General features: G+C 42.2%; 1 protein-coding gene across 5 annotated transcripts in view; it reads right to left on the bottom strand.

Annotated features, from left to right (window-relative positions):
- Positions 1–22,043, bottom strand: part of RABEP1 (rabaptin, RAB GTPase binding effector protein 1) — an 89,929-nt gene that overhangs the window by 64,180 nt on the left and 3,706 nt on the right. For 3 of the 5 annotated variants that reach the window (XM_039507457.1, XM_039507459.1, XM_039507460.1), the window contains exon 1: positions 11,548–11,753. The exons of 1 other annotated variant lie outside the window; for it this stretch is intronic. In XM_039507457.1, the coding sequence (XP_039363391.1) occupies positions 11,548–11,581 (34 nt within the window). In that variant the 5' untranslated portion in view covers positions 11,582–11,753. Of the gene's footprint in view, positions 1–11,547; positions 11,756–22,043 lie in introns of those variants that run through there. One more of the 5 variants, XM_039507458.1, reaches the window with a different exon arrangement.

Below are 22,043 nucleotides of genomic sequence, written 5' to 3'. Positions count from 1 at the left end.
TAAACTGGTGCACTCCTTTAGCGTGGCCACAGTTATACTGGTGTAAAGGTGCTTATCAGAAAAACTTATTTCCATAGATGTAAACCATACCAATATAAGCACCTTTTATTCCAGTATAACTGTCTCCACACTAAGGTGTTACATCAATTTAGCTATATATTTTTAAACAGATATAATTAAATTTGTACTAAATTATGTGTAGACCAGCTCCAAGAATATCCTACCACCAGCCCCTTCCTGGGTATATCAGGGGAATGTTTACTTAAGTGACTCAGATGATCATAACTTTCGCAGTATCAGGGGACTCTAAGTACCCAAGTAACCTAGTCATTGAGTGTTTATCTTGAGTTTCATCTGGAATTCAATTGGCAGCCAAAGCAAAAATCACAGAGCAGATGTAATATGCTCACAGTGGAAAACCCCATGAAAGCCAGCCCAACATTCTGCACTGATTCAACATATAGCCCCATGTACAGCACAATGCAGAAATCTAAACTATTTTTTTTAAATTGACAGTTTAATATACTTCCCCTGAAGATTAATTTAAACATGTACTCACCTAACTAATAACTGGCTTTACAAAGTTACTAAGAAGAACATACATTATACCATATAAGATACTAGATAACCAGATCACTTTTAAGCTGACTATGCCAAATTTATCCCTGGTATTACTCTATTTATTTCAACATAGTAAGATCACAGTTACATTCGACCCATTTTTTACAAAGCTACTGCTTGGTAAATTAATGTATAAAAAAACAAAATACCACACTGCTAGTTTAGGGCCTCGTCCAAAATCCTTTGAAGTTAATAGGAGTTTTTCGGCTGAGTTCAATGGGCCTTAGGCGATTTTTTTTTTAAACTCAGATACAGTTTAGTTAGTATAACAAATATAGGATTATTTAACATAATTAAATATTACTGTTGTGAGACTGCAATTTTCCAGCTTCCTTACTTTACGGATAAAGTGATATAGGAAATACAAATACCAGATGATGTTTTATATTTATGCTCTGTGGTCAATTCCAAAGTATTGTTTGTTTCCTACATTTTTTTTTTTTAATTACAGAATTCTTAAGCTACCAGTGTGCGTATGATTTTGCTATGGCACACACAAACATAAGATTTCTAAGGAGACAGTGTTTCTCTTAATGATTTCCACCTATACAAATAATACAAATTTACCCTATCAAGACTCATGTTGGGAAAAATAGTTATAGATAGAAATATTTCAGTCAAAATTAAAGTGAAAGCTAGTTAATTTGGAAAGAATGACTTTTTTCAGGGGGCAGGGAGTAATTTTACATATCCTCAGCTCTCTTTTGCCACCACAGTAGGTAGTATCTTAACACTTGTTAAAAAGGTCAGCAAACTCAAGCATACAAGGAAGGGCATCATCATCATCCCTAAGCTAGTCTGTTCAGATGACCTTGTAAAAAGTATCTGTAAAATGGCTATAAATCACCAAAGCTGATCAGCTCAAAATTTTCTTTTACCCTTTCACCCATAAGCTATCAAAACTTTCTTCTACTGAATACTATCCATTAAAAAGGCTCCACCGTCTTTCAACAATTTATTTTGTTTCTTTGTCTTATTTATACTTATGCACCATTCTTTTTCACTCATTCCCCCTCTGCAATGAGATGTGTACGAATTCCACATATCCAATACTGTGTGCTTTCTTAAGACATTAAGACATCTTTAGTATTTCTCATGCATAATTTAAGTTTTCACAAACTTGTCATCACACAGAGATAAAACTGCTCTGTCTACTATTTGACATGACATTAAAAACACCGAACCCCGTAACTTTTGAAGTTAAGAAAAGCTCCTACAATTTAGTTGTCAGTGTTATTGATCCAGCACTGAAAAATAAAATTCAGTGTGTCCACAGAACAAGAGGAGCATAAGCAGCCGAGCAAAATTCCTGCACCCTGTCCTAACAATGTTCCAAAGTAAGCATTGCCTCAATTTACAGATTAAAAAATTGAAGTAGGGATATTAGTGACTTGTTCAAAAACCAGCAAAGAACTCAGAGTTCAAATTAGGAGTTCCAGTCTTCCAGACTGGGTGCTCAGACCACCATCCCTCTCCCATTCTATGTGAAATGTTTATTAGAACACAGTCTACCAACTTATTTAATATGGGACACCAAACTACCATCAGGTGCTAGTGTCTTTTGGTCAATTCCTAGGACTGAAATTTAAGCCTTAGGAGTGAAAGACTTAATATATCCCCTGAGCTCTCCAGTTTGAATCTCTCCCAACTTCGTTGTTTTTTACATCTTAAATAACTTTGTCCCAATGAAATCCTGAAAAGTTATTACAAAAAGAAATTACTGAACATGAATGCCAACCTTACTATATGCATGTGACTGGACTGCAGTCAAACATCAGTGAAATACTGTAATCTGTATTGATAAAAACAACCAGCTCCTGAAGACATATGAAGCAGGGGAACTGGAAAGGCAACAAATGACCTTACTATCAGTGAGAGAGGAGAATGATGTGAAGAAGGGGGAGGGATAGCTCAGTGGTTTGAGCATTGGCCTGCTAAACCCAGGGTTGTGAGTTCAATCCTTGAGGAGGTCACTTAGGGATCTAGGGCAAAAATTGGTCCTGCTAGTGAAGACAGGGGGCTGGACTCAATGACCTTTCGAGGTCCCTTCCAGTTCTAGGAGATTGGTATATCTCCAATTATTATTACCTAAGAAACTGTAGGGAGATGATAGCAGATCCTGTCAATTTTTTTCATTAAGAGTTTGTGAGAACTTACATAGAGAAGCGGGAGGCAATCAAAAGTAACAAATAAGCAGCTGAGAACCAAATGAAGCTAGAGAAGCAGGGCGGTTTGGAAACATTTTTTAAAAAAATGTGCAGCAAAGGAAGTTTGTGTGGTCATGGGATTTTATCCAAAGGAACAGAAATGGAAGAAGCAGAAGTTGAGGATGTGCCAGCATTAGAAAGACAGGCCTTGTCATAATGAGAATGGGGCGAAGTGGAAGGGATGGGGAAACAAGAGGGGAGGAATTCTACAAAAGAGTCAATGGAGGAGAAAGCAGGAGACACAGGAGCTATGGACTGCACTGGAGGTTGCAAGAGGGCTGGGAAACAGCAGTTGCACTGTTTGAAGGAGATGAAGTAGTGGTTGGAGAGAGAGAATGAGGAAACGGAAGTCAGAGGAGGGACAGGATTTAGTGAATGCAAGGTCAAAGTGACTGGTCATTTGGTCAGTGAGAGAGTAGATCCAGGACTGAAGGTCACACGAGGTGGGGTGAAGCTGAGCTAACAGGTCTGACAGGACATTAATATGGAATCTGAAGTCGCCAAGGGTAAAGGTGAGAAATTGTGAAGAGTGGAAACTGATAGCCAAGAGTCTATGGCTATGTTTACATTGGCCCGCAGTTTGGACTACAGGGGTGCAAATAGCAGTGAGCAATGCACTGTAACTCCCCCGTGTAGATGATGTGGGTGAGAACTAAAAGGTTCCTACTTATTAATGTAGCCCTCTTCAAACAGGACTACACTAAAGTCTGTCAGTGACAAAGCTGGATTTTGAGGAACTGCCTTGTGTACCTGGAATAATGGCTACTGAGCTAATAGTACTAGTCTCTGCAAGTTTCTCTTTGTATAAATAGCATATGTGTCATATAACCTTAGTCTTGGTATGGTCAGTAAAGCACGATGGTGAATTATGACTGGAAGCAGCATAAGTGGCAGCGCAAAGAAGACAGTGGGAAAAGACAATAAGAGTCAGAATATTGTTCAAAGGAGAAGACTGGGGTTGGAAGTGGCTGGACAAGGAGAGAAGCTGTGAAGATGTGACCCACCTTATGTAGATGGAAAACTTTTTGGAGAAGGAAGCAGGTCTTAATGATGCTTGTGAAATTACAATGCAAACTAGCAAAACCATACAAATATAGATAATAAATGTGGCACTTCATGTATATTTTCTCTGTGTATATTGATCAACAGTAGACTTCAGTTTCCAGGGCTGACAAGAATTAAATATATGTTTTAAAGGTGAAGTAATATATACCTTTTTTGCTTTTGCTTTTTTTTTTTACTGAAAGATAAGTAAGAACTGAATGTGCATAGTTTGTTGGTTCTTTTGACATCAAAATCGATGAAGAAACAGGTTTCCAAGGACTCAATTCTGCTTCCAGTCATAATTCACCATCATGCTTTACTGACCATACCAAGACTAAGGTTATATGACACATATGCTATTTATACAAAGAGAAACTTGCAGAGACTAGTACTATTAGCTCAGTAGCCATTATTTCAGGTACTCAAGGCAGTTCTCTAATTGTGTTTCATAATTCTTGTTCACAGAAATACTAGACCTTTGGATTCCAAGATACCCTCCTTAAATATAGAGTTCAGTATTTATAGTGTCTGTTATTTCAACTTTATTATCTTAGATTGATTAGAAGACTGCATACTACTCAAGTTCTGCTTATCAATGCTATCAGCCTTATGCTTGAGGATTTCAGTAACTGCAAAATCAAATACAATTTTGTAATAGAATTGTAACATTAGTTTTCTTGATTCATATTATTCTATTAAAGAAACCTGAATGTAGTACAAATAAGTAAAACCATTATTGTAACTTAAGAAATCACTTAATGTTTTTAAAAACGTATTTAAAAGCAAATAAATAAAATAAATAAATAAATACAGGAAACCATCACGTAGGCAGTCAGAAGAGAGAGAATAAGCCAGCATGTTTGTTTGTTTTAAATTCTCCACTGTTCACAATAGCTATTAGAAGTTTAAAAATAAGATTCCTTTCAGCAGCAAATCTGGTTTTGGCTATATAAAAACATCAATTCCACACTGGTAGGGTAAGATGGCAAAATTTGCACTGTTGCTACCCATACTGTACCTTTCCGGTGAATCCACTGTAGTCTATGGGTATGTCCGCGGAGCCCAAACAGCCCCCCCCGCAAACCCTCACACCGCAGCAGTGAGTCTCAGAGCCCAGTCAACTGACTTGGGCTTGTGCTAATGTGATAAAAACAGCAGTATAGATATCCGGGCTCAGGCTAGAGCCCAGGCTCTGAGACCCACCTCACCGCATTTCAGAGCCCGGAGTTCAGCCCAAGTCACAACGTCTACATAGGTATTTTTAAGCTCCATAGTGCAGGCCCCATGAGCCCAAATAAGTTGACTCAGGCTCTGAGACTTGTTGCCACATTGTGTTTTTGCTGTATAGACATACCCTACAAATTAAAAAATGCACATAAAACCCATTAATTTCCAGAAGCAGGTTTTTTTTATTGGCAATGAAGCATTAGGTTTAAAATCAGACCTGGACTGAGGACACTCCCATTCAGGTTAGAGACTCAGGTTTAGGTGCTCAATAGGTTGACCATGTTCTCTTAAATTAGATAAGTTGATACTTTGTGAGAAAAATACGGTGGCTTCTCTCACAATACAAAAAACTGGTATGCAAACAGAATTACCTGGTATTCTCAATACTGCACATACACCACTACCTCAATATAACGCCACCCAATCTAACACGAATTTGGATATAACGCGGTAAAGCAGTGCTCGGGGGGGGGGGGGGGGCAGGCCCGCGCACTCCAGTGGATCAAAGCAACTTCAATATAACACGGTTTCACCTATAACACGGTAAGATTTTTTGGCTCCCAAGGACAGCGTTATATCGAGGTAGAGGTGTACCTTATTCCTACAAGAGAAAGGCTAGAAGCCAAATCATTCCCTTTGCAAGTGGAGGGGATTAATCTGGAAGATCCTGAAAGGCGCCAAGAAAGAGGTCAGTAATGGCACTTCTGCAGCAACATCTTTCACCTTCTTCTGATGCCACTGAAGCCACTCTGACTGGTCTTTCATAGGGATTTGATTCTGTGGGTAGAACGATGTGGAGGCTGGCTGCTCTCCACAGTTCTGTACCTTCCTCCAATTCCATTGTGAATTAGCTAGATCATTCTGATTCTGTCAACATTACTTATCCACTTTCTCCCTTTGTGCTGAGAATCCACCCCACCTGATGGGGAAAGGACCAGCATCTTGGGACACCAGCCAACAGGGAAGCAGAATACCTACTAAAGCTGTGCTGCTGTCAGAGGTAGTTAGGGAAGGGGTAGCCAGGAAGCAGTACAGAACAAAAGAATATCTGTATTTAGAAGTTTTCTAAGGGTAAAAGAGAGATTCAATCTATGTGGTGGGTCAACGCATACTGTATTTTGCCTTCAGGCCACCAGACAAGCTAATTATCAAGAATTTAAAGAACAGGGTCACACTGTCTTACAAAATAAAGATAGGTTTGCCTAAGAATTCTAGAGCTGGCAATATGCATATTCAGGGTGTTTACTTCTCTTCAAAGAACAATAGATTCCCTTTTAGCAGCTAAACACAAAGCCTATGTACTGCATTGATCAAAGAAGTGTACAGCTATTAAAAGACAGATGCACTTTAGAACTTTTTATGTTATTATGCCAAAAATACTTGATCACTTCAGTCTATTACACTATATCATGAAAAGTGGAAAGATTTTTTTCAAGAAAATCCCAATCATTCGGAAATTACTGTCCAACAAAAGGAAAAGGTTTAAAACTGACAAGGTTGTTCTGTTATCTCTCTAACTCAGAATTATTCTTTAGAATCCAAACTCAGGCTCCTGTCCTTTATCCCATTTGAGCGACACCAAAGTGTCAGTGCTAATCTCACCTCTCATTTTTAAAAGGTTGGTTTCTAGCTCTTTTCCTTTAAGTGACAGCCTTGAAAATGTAACTGATTATTAGGGCTTAAAGTATTGCACTGATTTTTCCATGGGTTATTCAGAGATCCCCACTTTCAGTGACTTATGTCCGGCCTTTGGGATCTGTGGAAGCTATAGCCACAAGTTTCTAATTTTTTTGAGGGGGGGGCCAAATTGGTTTGTCAGTGTGGAGGACAGCACTGCTACTGATGGTACTAATGTCACTACAGCAAGTTCTCTCACAGCAAGTTCTCTCACAACCTACATCCTGCAGCTGAGCAGGTTCCTCTAACCAGAGTCAATGTAATCTCAATCTGGCCACAAGGAAAGAGACACTGTATCTAGCGGATTAAGCACAGAAGCAAGTGATTCCACTCCTGCATTCTAATCCTGGCTGCTGAAATTACAATTTCACTCAGTCATACTGAATGGAAAGTTTTCCCTTATCAGGGAATACTATCAACAGAAGCAGTCTGAGAAACATCAATTTCATTTGCTGTTGAACTTAAAAAAAAAAAAGTGTAAGGCATTTATACAAATAACAAAAACACTAACATTAAGCAGTCTTAAAGGGGACTCCTATGTATCAATATTCTATATAATAGTACTTTCTTCAAAGCATCTTACAGACATGAATATTGTTAGAGCCTAAGTATTCAAACTGAAAAAAAGCTATTTCTGAAATTTTTGTTTAGTGACTGGTAGCCTGCTTTTCAGAGGTGATCAGCATCTGAATGAAGTCAAAATGAGTGCTGGATGCTCAAACAAATAACAAACTAACAAGGCATTGATTTATTATCATTCCTGTCACACAGTTCAACAATCTATACAGCAGTACAGACATTCATTAATACTTCACAATACCTTGACCAAGAAAAGCACAAACCTACCTGTAGAGCAGGTTCAAATCATTAACTAAAGACTCACCTGACAGCACACTGCACAAAGCAACACTGGCAGCCAATTTAGCCTTTTTGTGATTGCTATCACATGGAAACTTTATTAGCCTGCACAAAAGAATTAAAGCGGTAATTCAACTTCTCTGCTAAGACAAATTACAAAGAGCAGAGACTTGACATCCACTCTTTTCTTATTTACCCTTTTCTTCTAGCTATTCAACTTGTCGTCTTCTTGGACGGCGTTTCTTTATCCCACAATATTCTCTGAACTCGTTAACAAACTACTCATATGTTGCCCCTAAATACGGTTTTTAAAATGCAGTTTCCAAGAGAGTCTTTAGACTTTTCTGAACGCCACAACATGAGTGTCTTTCTTTTGTGTGTACAAAAGATGTAAAACAGCCGCTTGCAAAGAATATTACTAAGGATCAAAAGCTGGGAATTTTCCCTGAAGAAAAAAAAAAATACACTTCTCCTGTATTGTCAAATACACCAAAGCATTAAGCTATCTTAGACCAATAAAGTTTGACAGCCCTTCCAAACAGCACATTCAATGTAACTGAATAAAATACTAAATAATTCCTTCCTCCAACATTTTTCCTCATGTTAAAAAATAATGGAGAAGTTGTACGTGACTCATCTTTCAGTGGACTATTTAAAAATAAAACAGGCAAGTTGTTGAGACCAACAGCATAGCAATCAGAGTGGAGAAAATATAGGGAATGATCCTCCTGTTGCTGAAGAATGAAGAGGGAGAGCAAGCCTGTTTTCCAGCTCTGACTACTACAGTACAAAGCAATCACTTCTAGGATCTATCCATCTAACCACAGCTTTTTCTTACAAGTACTTAGTTTTTACCTGTCCTCATCTTCCAGCAGTTGGAGAAAAACAGAGGAGACAAGTTTGCATCTCATAAGAGTGAGCACTGATCAAATTATCAAATCACCAAAGCTTCACACACCTTTATTGTCACCACAGATTAATATTGCTCAGAAGCAACACAACAGTAGGTACAGTGACTGACACACCACCACCTTTCCCCATACAGAAGCAGCATTTGCACAGTGCATGGGTCTGCTGAACACCCACTCTGAAAAAGCAAACACAGCAATCATAACAACGAGTTGGTAGATCTTATAATAAAAGGAAAGACTTAAGAGAAACACTGCCGCTGTTCATCCCCAGAGAATACACAGTGAAACCCGTACTAACAGCCACCTCTAACTGGAAATATCCCTAGTCTTCAACCACTTAAAAAAATTCCCATTAATTTTATATAACCACTTTACACATACACACAAAATTACTGTTATTATGTAACAGATTTTGAAAGGGCCCAACAATGCAGGTTTCAACATAAACTGTTTTTCTTGATTATTTACACACTAACATTCTCACATTCCTCCATTTTCACAAGCACCCCTAGGACAGCAACTTGACTGTAGAAAATGTAGCCCACCCCACATAACTCAAGAACAGATAAAATAATCTTGCCACACAACTCCACCTGAATAGGTAAACACCCACACCCACCCCTCACAAGAACAAAAATCCTGAAGTATGCCATTCACCTTGAAGAGGGGGAAAATGCAAATACTCTCATCTCTATACACATATCTTCCTCCAGAGTCTGACACATTAGTTAAACTTTGACCAGGTAAACTGACCCACCCCTCCCCACAGGATAAGGTCCTTCTTGCATAAGCAGACACCCACACCCACCCCCAGTAAAATATAATCCCCTAGATACACACCACAATAAACTGGTAGTTACTCTCTTCTGTGAAAATCCTTGCACAGGTTAAGTGCCCTGCTGCCAAGATAAGTGGCTCCCTATGGTGTCTGTCCATCCATAAATCCCACCAAATATCCACCCTTCAGAACAATGTCCACACAGTCTTTTATTCCTCCCCCATAACCCTCCTGTCCAGTTAAACTGATAACCAACCTCAAGATAGCCATCTCCATACAGGGTCTCTCCGATTCCACTCCATGCTTTTCCTGCACAGAAAGACAGTACTACCTCCAAGTATTTCCCTGAAATGTCTGTCACTCCCTCTCCCAAACCAGACACATAACCCACTCCATGTACATTTCCAGACAAAGTCTATCACAAATTCTCAATTCTCCAGGCAATTCTTCCTGTTCCCATGTCCAGGTAAATACTGCCCTGTCTCCCTGCAGTAAGTGTCATTCCCCACCCGGAAATGCCTGCCCAAGTAACCTGCTTCCCACCTTTGCCCCTCCATATAACACAAGAACTAGGGATCACCCAATGGAAACTAATAGGCAGCAGGTTTAAAATAAACATAAAGAAGTACTTCTTCACACAGCAGTGTCAACCTTTGGAACTCATTGCAATGGGATATTGTGAAGGCCAAGAGTTTAACTGGGTTCAAAAAAGAAGTTGACCGGTTCACGGAGAATAGGCCTTATCAATAGTTATTAGCCAAGGTGGTCAGTGATGCAACCTCATGCTCTGGGTGCCCTTCCTACAGAGTTGGTCATCCACACATACACTATCCCCTTGCCAATGTAAATGCCCCACACAGAATAAGCATCATCCTGCAGGGTCTGTGATTACCTAGGCAGGGGTTCCTGATTGGTAAACAACCCTTTGCTGGACAAGCATCATCCTGTGGTGTGCTGTCACTTCCCCTATACATTCTTGCCCTGGTAAGCGTCTCCCCACTCACAAGGTAAGCATCTCCCTGCAAGACCTGGCACCTCCTACCCCCATGTCCAGGTACATCACCCCTTTCCCTTGATAAGCATCACACTGAAAGGTCTATTACTCTTACCTCATGCACAAGTATGCAGGTGAGAGTAGCTCACCTCTTCATCAGAATAAACATCCTCCATACACAGCCCTGCCCAGGTAACCTTACTCTCAGAATAAATATCTCCATGCACAGCTTGCCACACTCCTCCCCCAGGTAAATGTTCTCCCCTCTCGACCAGCTCTCTCAGGGCCTGTTGCCTCTGACACCACAGGGAAATGCCCCCTCCCCTCACTAGCATCTCCCTAGGACCTGTCACCCCTCATCCCAGGGAAATGCCCTCCCTGCACTAGCCTGTCACCCTCTCCCCTCCCCTAGCATCTCCCTAGGGCCTGTCACCCCCCATTCCAGGAAATGCCCCCCCTGCACTAGCCTGTCACCCTCTCCCCTCCCCTGCACTAGCATCTCCCTAGGCCCTGTCACCCCCCATTCCGGGAAATGCCCCCCCACACACACACACTAGCATCTCCCCAGGGGTTGTCACCCCCCCATCCCACACTAGGATCTCCCTAGGACCTGTCACTCCCCATCCCAGGAAAATGCCCTCCCCTGCACTAGTCTGTCACCTCCCCCCTCCCCTGCACTAGCATCTCCCTAGGCCCTGTCACCCCCCATCCCAGGAAATGCCCCCGCACTAGCATCTCCCCAGGGCCTGTCCTCCCCATCCCAGGAAATGCCCCCGCACTAGCCTGCTTCCCTCCCCCACACTAGCCTGTCACCACCACCCCCACCCCCACACTAGCATCTCCCTAGGGCCTGTTACCCCCATCCCAGGAAATGCTCCCCCGCACTAGCCTGTCACCCCCATCCCCTGCACTAGCATCTCCTAAGGCCTGTCACCCCCATCCCGGGAAATGCCCCCGCACTAGCCTGCTTCCCCCCACTAGCCTGTCACCCCCGCACTAGCATCTCCCCAGGGCCTGTCACCCCCACCCGGGAAATGCCCCCCCCACCCGGACTAGCCTCTCCCCAGGGCTTGTCCCTCGAGCCCCGACACACACCCCCGCTGCTCGGCCCCTGCCCCCACTCTCCACGCCCCCTTGGCCGGTGCGGCTCCCCAGGCAAGCCCGGGGCTCCGCAGGCCGCGCCCGCCCCACCCCGCCCCGGGAGCGCGGCCGGCCGAGAGGTTCCTTTACCGTCTGCGTGCGGCGCAACCCCGGGCTGGGCCATGGCTCCGCCGGCGTCCCCCGCTCCCCTCAGGCAGCGGCGCTGGGGCTGAAACCGCTACGCCAGGAGCCGCTGCGAAAGACGGGAGCTGCCGGGCTGGGCCTCCGCCTCCTCCGCCTCATCCTGACAGCGGGCAGGGGGCGGGCGGAGCGGCGCGCAGGCGCCGGCCCGGGAGACCACGGGACCCGCGCGGGGCTGGGCCGGGGCGGTGGGCCGAGGCCGAGCGGCGGCTGGAGGGGAGGGAGAAGAGGGGATACGCCCCGCCCCCCCCCGCCATCAAGTGGAGGAAGGGAGCCTGGGGAAGAACGACAGCAGGAAGGGGAGATGGGGCAGCTGCTGGGGTGGAGCTGAGACCATCAGGCTGTGGGGCCCTTGCCTATTTCTGTGACCATGAGTAATATTCTGGGGTCCTGGTCTGTGGCCTCACTCGAAGGGCCGCGGGTGAGGAAGCCCCTCCAATGAGCCCATTCCACAGCATCCTACCCTTGGCACCATTCTCCTGAAGTATCAGGTGCTGGGGTACTTCAAGGATACGACAGGATTTGATGGCCTGATCCTGGGCCCTGTACTTCACCTGCCAAATTTCCACTAGCTTTTGCCTTTGTCATTTATTTGTTATGGAGGTTTCTCACTTTGTCAAGCAACAAAATTAAAATAAACCCAAACATTCTAACATGTACTAATATAAAATCTGACCTATTAGTTCTGGTATCACTAGAGAATCAAGTGTCTGGGATTTATTTGAAATCCAAAATGGAGTCACTATATAAATCCCTGTTACTCCTTTAAAACTTGCCCTAGACACCCAGGGCCAAAGTACTGCTAGCATAAGTGGGCACAACTCAAAAGGGTTCTGCCAAAAGGATTGCCTTTACTAATACATTAGACTTCATTGCAGTCCCGTCAATTACACCCAGGCTGAATTTGGCCTAAATACTTGATGCATCGACTTTGGCAAGCCATGTCCTGCCAATAAAGTGATCGAAAATTTAATTGAATTTCAAAATCCCAGAAAGAGGAGAAACACCCTCATAGATCCCACAGCTGTGGACTGAGGACATGGGGAAGACAGAGAGGGGAAAACCATATGAAGGTCCTGAACTACAGACGAAGGTGAATAGTGCAGCATACTGTATTCAGCAAATTATGGAAACCACAAAAAATATGTAGAGGAAGAGAAGGAAAACACATTCTAAATGCTAGGAAGTTATTTTAAAAGAATATTGTGATCAAACAGAACAAACTAACCTATTCTATAGTATGACACAAGATCTGGTGCTCAGAGGACATGGATTGGGACTATATAACTTCGTTTCTTTTCTGCATCTGCCCATTAACATATTTTATACTATTCACTGCCTAGAGTGGGCTATTCCACATATATATATATACTGGCCACTAATCCAGCTTCACAAACAGATGTGAAAATATACCTACTGAAACCACCCATCCCTTTGGGAACCTACTCCTGCCTCACCTTTAGCAACTCTTTCTTCCCACAGCAAGTTTTGTCCCAGAATGCTTCTTTCTGCCCTTCCTCTCCCATTTGCTCATGAGCTCCTTTCACCTTACCTTATTGAAGACAGGAGAATGCAGCCTGCACAAATAGAACCATATTTTCAAAATTGCTCAGCTGTTGTTTAGGCACCTAAATAAAAGGCCAGATTTTACAAATATTTGACACAGTGAGCACTGAGTTCTTTTGAAAATCTGGACCTGATTGTGGATGCTGAGCACTTTAAAATTTGGTCTCACATATCTCAAGGTAGGCACCCAAAAATGGCATAATTCCCATTGACTTAATTGGTGTAGGCTCAGACTCTTAAGGAATCACTCAAATTTCTGCTGCAAACAGAAATTCAGATGATCTCCAGCTTGTATCCTTATTTATCTGCAGGTGCTTAATAAGGGATGAGTGTAAACTCCCTCCAACCATTCAGATCATCAAAACACCCAGTGGGGTCTTATGACATTCCAAAAATCTACCTCAAAGCTCAAGAACAGTGCTTATATATTAAAGGGTTTAATACTGTAGCTGGGAGAAGAGGAAGGGTTGAAACTTTGTTTTTCCTGTTCTCCTTTCTAGAGCTTAACTAACTTTATAAGTAAGTTTCATACCTGAGCTTTGTTGTCTGCTTTTGGAGGGTGATAGGACCTGTCAGATGTAAAGATTTACACAGTATATAATAGCAATATCTTGGAATTTAGAACAATCAGATCACTCCCCCAGTTCCTTCCCAAATGTCCCATTTAATTATGATAATTTGCAGTTCTGTTGCACTGAAGATCTCAAAGGGTTTTACAGACATGAATCGGCTAAGTCTTACAAGAGCTCTGTGAGGTAGGTAACTATTAATAGCAGGCTGAAGACATGAAAACAGGCCCAGAGTGATTCAGTGGCAGAACCAGGAGTAGAGCTTGAGTCCTGAGGCCCAATCCTACACTTTTAGTTCTAGACAACACTACCAATATTAATGAACCAATCAGATTGCTGCAGGAGGTCACTGACTATTTCCACCACTCAAGAAGATAAGATGAAGGTTCCCACAGAATTAATCACTGTCTGGCAGATTTTCATGGCAGAAACTGCAGTTTTGACAAACCTGTTTAGCTTCAGAGCCTAACACTGATATTTCAGCATCCATAGAACATGCAGTAGACACAAGATAAATGAAGACATGGTTGACTTGAAAAAGTGAACTCTGAAAATTAATACAGATTAGAGATGAGGCTAACACCTCAGACCCTCCCAGCCTGAAATCTGAACTAACCAAAATTATTAGTTTGTAGCTCTTGGTGAAACAATAGTGATATCCAGTGACTAGCTAAGCTAAACCAAAGTGTAGTCCCTGTGGATGTCTACAGGCGAGGCTCAGATTGGAGGGAAGCAAGGAAAGGAGTTTAGAAAAGTCACTCACTCAGCTATGTTTTTCAGGGGTGTGAAAAATCCGCACCCCTGAGCAATGCAGTTAAACCGACCTAACTCTCAGTGTAGACAGTGCTAGGTTGATGGAAGAATTCTTCTATCAACCTAGCTATCACCTCTTCGGGGGGTGGATTATCTACATGTAGATAATGTCTATACTGCAGTGCTGCAACTGTGCCACTGTAGCATTTCCAAAGTAGACAAGCTCTAAAACAGAGAAGTGGGATTTTCTTTTGGCTCTATAAAGAAATAAAAGCATCAATAAAAAGCAGAATATTTTTTTAATATTTTTATTTCTTTATTCTTTGATAGGTACAGGGCACCCATCATAGATGTGCTGGGTGCGCAAAACAGAATGACATTTCAAAACACAAACTAGAGTAGTCATCCAGACATACAAGGTGAAGTCCCTAACTAGTTTAAATTAATGTAGCTTCACTGATTTCAATGCAGATAGGCTGATTTATGCCAGCTGAGAATCTAGCCTACACATAGCATCAAAACTCACATCAAAAAGAGCTCCCAAAGCCAGTATTTATTATCATTTAACATTTTTAAAGTCGTAGTGCCTATAAGGCACAATCAAGTTGGATTCTATTATGCTAGGCACTGTAAAAACATAGAATCAATGACAGTTCCTGCCCCTTTGATAAAGGAACACCCACAGCTTAGTTCATCCCATCTCAGAGAAAGGCTGAGTTACAAAACAGATTTTGCAATCTGCCTGCAGGGTCAACAAACTTGGATTCTGTTGCACCAAGGGGGAAGTAAATTCCAGAGTTGAGGTCCTTCCTTGAGAATGCTGTATTCCCAGATACCAGATGAACAAATCCAAAGAGCGTCATCTCATGCATCCCAGATGATTTCATATGTAACTTGTGAAGATCCAGGTGATAATCTCTTTCACTGGACTAACCACGAATAGAAGAGACACTGTCATGTTTTATCTTTACACACATGAAACAAAGAAAAGACTTATAACCTGAACATATAGGGGACAAGGCATCACGGAGGAGGAGCTATACATCCTCAACTCGAAATGAAGCCAAAGGGAGCATTCAAAAAAGGCACTCAGCAGCTTAAATTCTGTCAAGTAGCAGTCAATGGAGTTCTCTCATGTCCAGAAGGAGAGGACATGAGAGACTGAGGAAAGGAACAGCACAGAAGTTGGTTCTAGTACCTTTACTGAATATTTCTAGACTTTAGATCTTAGATCTGAACTAGCCAATATTTTACCTTTCAAATTTCATTTTTTTAACCATAATTCAGAATTACCTGACTTTCAAACATTTGTTTCCTCAATAACTACAATGTTCTAAGAATGTGATAAATTAACGGTCTATTTACAACATGAGGACTGAATCCTGCAAAATTTACTCATCTGAGTAACATATGTGAGTGTTTGCAGGATTGGGCCTTAACTCTCTCTTCTACACAAAATGTTATTTGGGAATATAGATTGGTCTAAGGTTGCCTTTGCCATGCAGGGATTGGTTAAAATTCCCAAATCATCAACTCTTTCCTGCAAAAATGTTAGGAATTCAGTATTGAACAATTATATTACTTGCAACTGTAACTTCTTAGAGAATTCTAGAATATTTTATGTAGTTAAAATCTTTTTCAAGAGCAATTGAAAAATTATGTTATTTCCTCCTTATTGTTTAAAGGGTTCCATGTGGTACAATTCTTTGAATATATGGAAAGCAGATGAAGCCAAAAATGACATTTGGCAGGCAAAAATCTAGGCTGCTTGCATTGGCTCCAAATCTAGATACACTCATATTTATGATCTCATTTGAAAGCTGTGTATATTAAGATTCTAAAGCTCTTTTAGTTCCCATGGGGTTACTTCATTGGACACTCTGATGTACCATGTACCTAAACAATTTTTCTTGTTGCAAAATAACCACAGAATCAGAAACTCATAATGGGCCCATAACAAAGTACACATTAATAAACATATACTTTTGGATAACCTCGTACAGCAACATTTAGTTAGAATCTTAACTTTTAAGAGACTCAAAAATAACAGTACCCCTCTAATATAGGTACGTAATTATCTTCCTCAGTTTAAAGGCTGGGAAACTGAGGCACAGAGCAAGGCAAAATGACCTACTCAGGGTAGGTGTACTGAATTAGACACAGAGTAAATAACAGAACTTCAGAGTTCGAACTCCCGAATAGTCCCCTCTGACCATTATATACATCCTCTCATTAAAAAAAAAACGCGATCATTGAAGTTAATGGCAGTGGGTTAAGTTTTGAGGATGCATACAAGATGGGTATTTTGCAATGAGACACTCTGAGTAAACTGGAAGATTTGGTACATATTACGTGCAGTAGTATCTTTCAAAACAATAGATCATATTAGCTGAAGTTTCCAGTGCATTCATTTCCCCAGTGTAACTTAGGGTGACCAGATAGCATGTGTAAAAATCAGGATGGAGGGGTGGGGGGTAATAGGTGACTATAAAAGAGAAAGCCCCCAATATCGGGACTGTACCTATAAAATCAGGACATCTGGTCACCCTAGTGGATCTTGTTCTGGACCCAATGCTATAGCCCTTGTTCAAGTGAACAGTCAATTAATATCCGTGAGATTACTCATGTAAGGATTACAGGATTAGGCCCTTTATTTGTGGCAAATTTTCAGATCTAATCTCCCTATGAGGCACATGCAGATCAGATATCCTGTTAATTCTAGTGCTAACAATGCCCACTTGCCAAGAGGAAGAGGGATTATTGCAAGCACCATGAAATTTGGCGTCCCAAGTGTGTTGTATTAAACTGTGTAGCCGCTAGACTTTCATTTTAAGACTATGAAGGCTTTTGTTTTGGAGGGTTGATAGTTTTTTGTTAATCCATGCAATGGTAACTCCCACTGCGTCCCTTCCACAACTGACAAGGGACAGCTTAAGCCAGGGGTGGTCAAACCGTGGCTCGCAAGCTGCACGTGGCTCTTTTATAGTTAAAGTGCAGCTCGCGGAGCCCCCTAGGTTCCCCCCTCCTCCCATTATTCACTGAGTGGGGGAAGCTCGGGGTTTCAGCCACACAGCAGCGTGGAGGGGTTAGGAGCTTCTGTCCAGTGGGGAGACGGGGTCTTGGGGCTTTAGCCCTGCAGGAGGCACCTGCTGGGGCACCAGGCTTCAACAGGAGCGGGGCAGAAGTGCCGAGCCTCGGAAGGCACCTCCCACAAGAGCCTTTCTTGAGTAATCCTAAGGTTTGTCTACCTACCTCTTTATTTTCCTGGAGCTGTTCTCTGTGCCTACGTCTCTCAGACACACTCACACAAAATATCTTGTGCTTCAATAGCACCTTCCATCTGAGGAAGAGCTTCACAAACATAATTGGACTTAAACCCCCCAATACTCCCTGTGAGGCAAGTATTATTTCAGTTTTACAGAGTGGGAAACCGAGGCACAGAGAGAGAGAAAGTGACTTGCCCAAAGTTATACAGAAAGTCAGTGGCAGAGATGGAAACAGAATCCAGATCTCCTGACTCCCAGTCCTGTATTTTTGCCATAAAACCATCTTTCCCCGCTTTGCTTATTTATTACAGCTTCAAATAGCTTCAAACCTCCCTTGAAAAATGCACAAAGGCAAACATACCTTGTAAAATTAATACTCGGTTACAAAGTACAAAGATTAAAATGACTCATATTTTATATAACATCAGAGCATGCAGGAAATGTTTAAAACTGGGACACTCTTGACTTCATGCTACATCCTCCCCAATAAAGCAACACTAAGGAGGACTGTTTCTCCATTGACACCAAGAAAGATTTCACAGTACATGTTTTAGCCTCTGTCAGATCTTCTCCTACAGACATATTGCAATCTGTCCTATATTTACTTGCAGACTTAATGTCACTCAGCCCATTTATATGCCACCTCCACTGCTCTTGTTACTATGGAGAAGATTGATAAACAACCAGTTAGCAAATAAAATATTTCAGGAGGAAATGTGAAAACCACTACCTAGGGAATTTTCACGTACTGCGCAGTGACAACATTTTATGCAGCATTTGTTGTAACTTAGCAGAGCCTCTCTCACTGCAGCATCAGCCACATGCTGTGTAGTCAAAACATGCTCTTCCCACAGGACTTAGAAACTTAGACGTGTAACTGTATCTTACCCTGGTGGAATCCCTATAGTTCTCATAGAGGAGAATTCTTACTTTAAAAGTAATTTAGCTGGAATGAAATGCAAAGAGCACCCTCAAGTGTCTAAGCAGAGTAACTGCAGAAAATATCAAAGGCATAATTTATTGCTACATAGCATTTATACTAAGGTGTCTCATTGCATTTCACAGCAAAGTTACAGCCAAAATATCCCATGAAGATGCAAGATATGTAAGCTACAATATATTTAGAGATAACACTTGTAGATAAGACAGGGTGGGAGTGAAGAATGACACAGTGACCACATTTCAGTAAGCATTACTGAACATTGAGACAATTTGGAGGCGCAGAGAGTAAGGTTAGATTGTTTTTTATGAGAAGGAGGTCTAAAAGTCATAGACTGGGGAAAGAGTTGCATAATAAGATGGAGTTTTCAAAGAATCAAGGAACCAACTAGACACCAAGAGGCAGGGAGTTTGTTCTCAATGGAAGTGACAGTGTGGGAGAAGGTCCTTACTCCCACTGCAGAGAGAAAACAAGGGGAGACGTGTGGCAAAAAGAAGTGTGGTATTGAAGTCATGTAGAAAGTGGTCTTGATAATTAAAAGAAGTAACGTTGTAAAGAAAGGTCCAGATCCTTGGCCTCTGGTCCATCCCCTTTGCATTGTGGGAGCAGCACAAGTCTGGAAAGCTGCCCTAAGTGGGCATCTGGGAAAATGGGGGAGTGCAAATTGACTTTAAACCACCTTGTTCACCCCCTCAGGCCCTGAATCAAACATAGCTTGGCTGGACCCATGGATGTGGCTCTCGGTTTCATAGAATAGAATAACAGAATATCAGGGTTGGAAGGGACCTCAGGAGGTATCTAGTCCAAACCCCTGCTCAAAGCAGGACCAATCCCCAACTAAATCATCCCAGCCAGGGCTTTGTCAAGCCTGGCCTTAAAAACCTCTAAGGAAGGAGATTCCACCACCTCCCTAGGTAACCCATTCCAGTGCTTCAACACCCTCCTAGTGAAATAGTTTTTCCTAATATCCAACCTAAACCTCCCCCACTGCAACTTGAGAGCATTACTCCTTGTTCTGTCATCTGGTACCATTAATAACAGTCTCGATTCATCCTCTTTGGAACCCCCTTTGAGGTAGTTGAAAGCAGCTATCAAATCCCCCCTCATTCTTCTCTTCTGCAGATTAAATAATCCCAGTTCCCTCAGCCTCTCCTCAGAAGTCATGTGCTTCAGCCCCCTAATCATTTTTGTTGCCCTCCGCTGGACTCTTTCCAATTTTTCCACATCCTTCTTGTAGTGTGGGGCCCAAAACTGGACACAGGACTCCAGATGAGATCTCACCAATGCTGAATAGAGGGGAATGATCACGTCCCTTGATCTGCTGGCAATGCTCCTACTTATACAGCCCAAAATGCCATTAGCCTTTGTGGCAACAAGGGCACACTGTTGACTCATGTCCAGCTTCTCGTCCACCATAACCCCTAGGCCCTTTTCTGCAGAACTGCTGCCTAGCCACTCAGTCCCTAGTCCGTAGCAGTGCCTGGGATTCTTCCGTCCTAAGTGCAGCACTCTGCACTTGTCCTTGTTGAACCTCATCAGATTTCTTTTGGCCCAATCCTATAATTTGTCTAGGTCCCTCAGTATCCTATCCCTACCCTCCAGCGTATCTACCACTCCTCCCAGTTTAATGTCATCTGCAAACTTGCTGAGGGTGCAATCCATGACATCCTCCAGGTCATTAATGAATATATTGAACAAAACCAACCCTCAAGAAAGGAAAAGAATAGGAAGAAGAGTTTGCACAGAGTTCTGCAATATGTTTATGATTGGGTGAGAAGAAGGAAGTTATGGGAGAACTCAGAATGCATGACATTGAGAAAAGGGCAAAAATCTACAGAAAGGACAAAAAAAAAAGATGGTGAAATAGGTTTGGGGAGCCTCTGCAGAGAAGCGAACCCAAACAGGTGTCTGAGAGGATACGCCTTCCTGTTGCCAACAGATATGCAAAGCGCTGGTAAATTGCTAGTTGGATACAGAACCATAAATGCTTGGTGGATAACCAATGGGGTTATTATTAATCAAAGACAAACAAAGCGTTCCACTTCAGCACAATGTTCAAACTAAAATAGCACAAACGTATTCTGCCTAGAACCAGACATATGATGGGGTGGCATAAATTATAAAGGCTGTAATCCAAGACAGCTCTTCTCTTTGTGGTGTTCAGCATTCCCAGGAATGTTTACGCGTGTGTTCCTTCTTATTCTCTTTACAATGGACTTGCAAAGCAGAATGCAGCTCTTTGATTAATGCTAAGGAATGCTGTGCCCTGTGGCTGCAGTACCCAGATGTAGTGGTGAGAGCACTGAAAATGTAGGAAACCTTTAATCTCCTGTGGAACTTGGTTAAATTGTCTGAATTGAGCATATAGACCTTCTTCTTCAGATATATCAGTTATATTAAGTCTGTGGGCCAGCCCCCATTTGTGCCACTGCTACACTAAACACAGCTGAGGTGGGGCAAATGTGGATTTATGCCACACACAGTTTTCCCCAGTCACATCTCCAATGCATCCCCCATTTCAGCAATGGAGAAATAGATTTGTATAGCTATGGTAAGAGGCAGAACGAACATAGCTTGAGTTCCATACCCAGGATGGAATCTGTGGCACTGTGTAGCTGAGATCAGGATTTGACTTTACCCAAGAAAGAGAGATTAGATACTGGCTGTTAGTTGGCAAGATTGCTCATGTAGCACGTACTCAATAAAATAAACTACACCAAACTAGTTATATCTGCTCTAGAAGGCAATGGGCTGAATCAATTCTGCTCTGATTCAAACCAAGGATTTTAGGTATTTCAAACCTTAGACAAAAAGCACTAAACCAGGATAAGAATACACATTAGTAGGAAGGGAAACTGTGTGCCTGTAATTTTATATGAGTGATAGGGGAATGATTTTGTAAATGACTTTTTGGGAAACATGCTCTGTGCTGGAGAGGCCATGTTTACCAGTTATACACATTGGCATGGTTGGCAGGATAGATGCAAACCAGGTAGGGGCTTAGAAATTGTTTGGGTTGGAAAAATATATAATCACTTTGAAATCTATGGGCTGAATTGAAAACGCTGGCCTGGGGCATCTCGGAGGCACTCAGCATCAGTATTCAGGGTGGTGGAAGAAAAAGGAATCCATTAAAGCCGAAAGTGCTTGAAGAGGTGCATCCAAAGTCTCCTAAAAGAGCTCACTCTGCTGATGGAAGACTTAGGTTCTGTGAGGGAGAATGTGGGTAAGCAGTATTGCTGGAGAAACTGTGTCCAGAAGGTGCAGCAGGATCACAAAGAATCAAGACAGTTAAAAAGAAGGATGATCCTGTGGTTAAGGCATTAGCATGGGAATCAGGAAATTTGGGTC

The sequence above is a fragment of the Mauremys reevesii genome, linkage group 20 (assembly GCF_016161935.1).
Source record: "Mauremys reevesii isolate NIE-2019 linkage group 20, ASM1616193v1, whole genome shotgun sequence".
Lineage (NCBI taxonomy): Eukaryota > Metazoa > Chordata > Testudines > Geoemydidae > Mauremys > Mauremys reevesii.
This window is presented reverse-complemented; position numbering and strand designations above follow the sequence as displayed.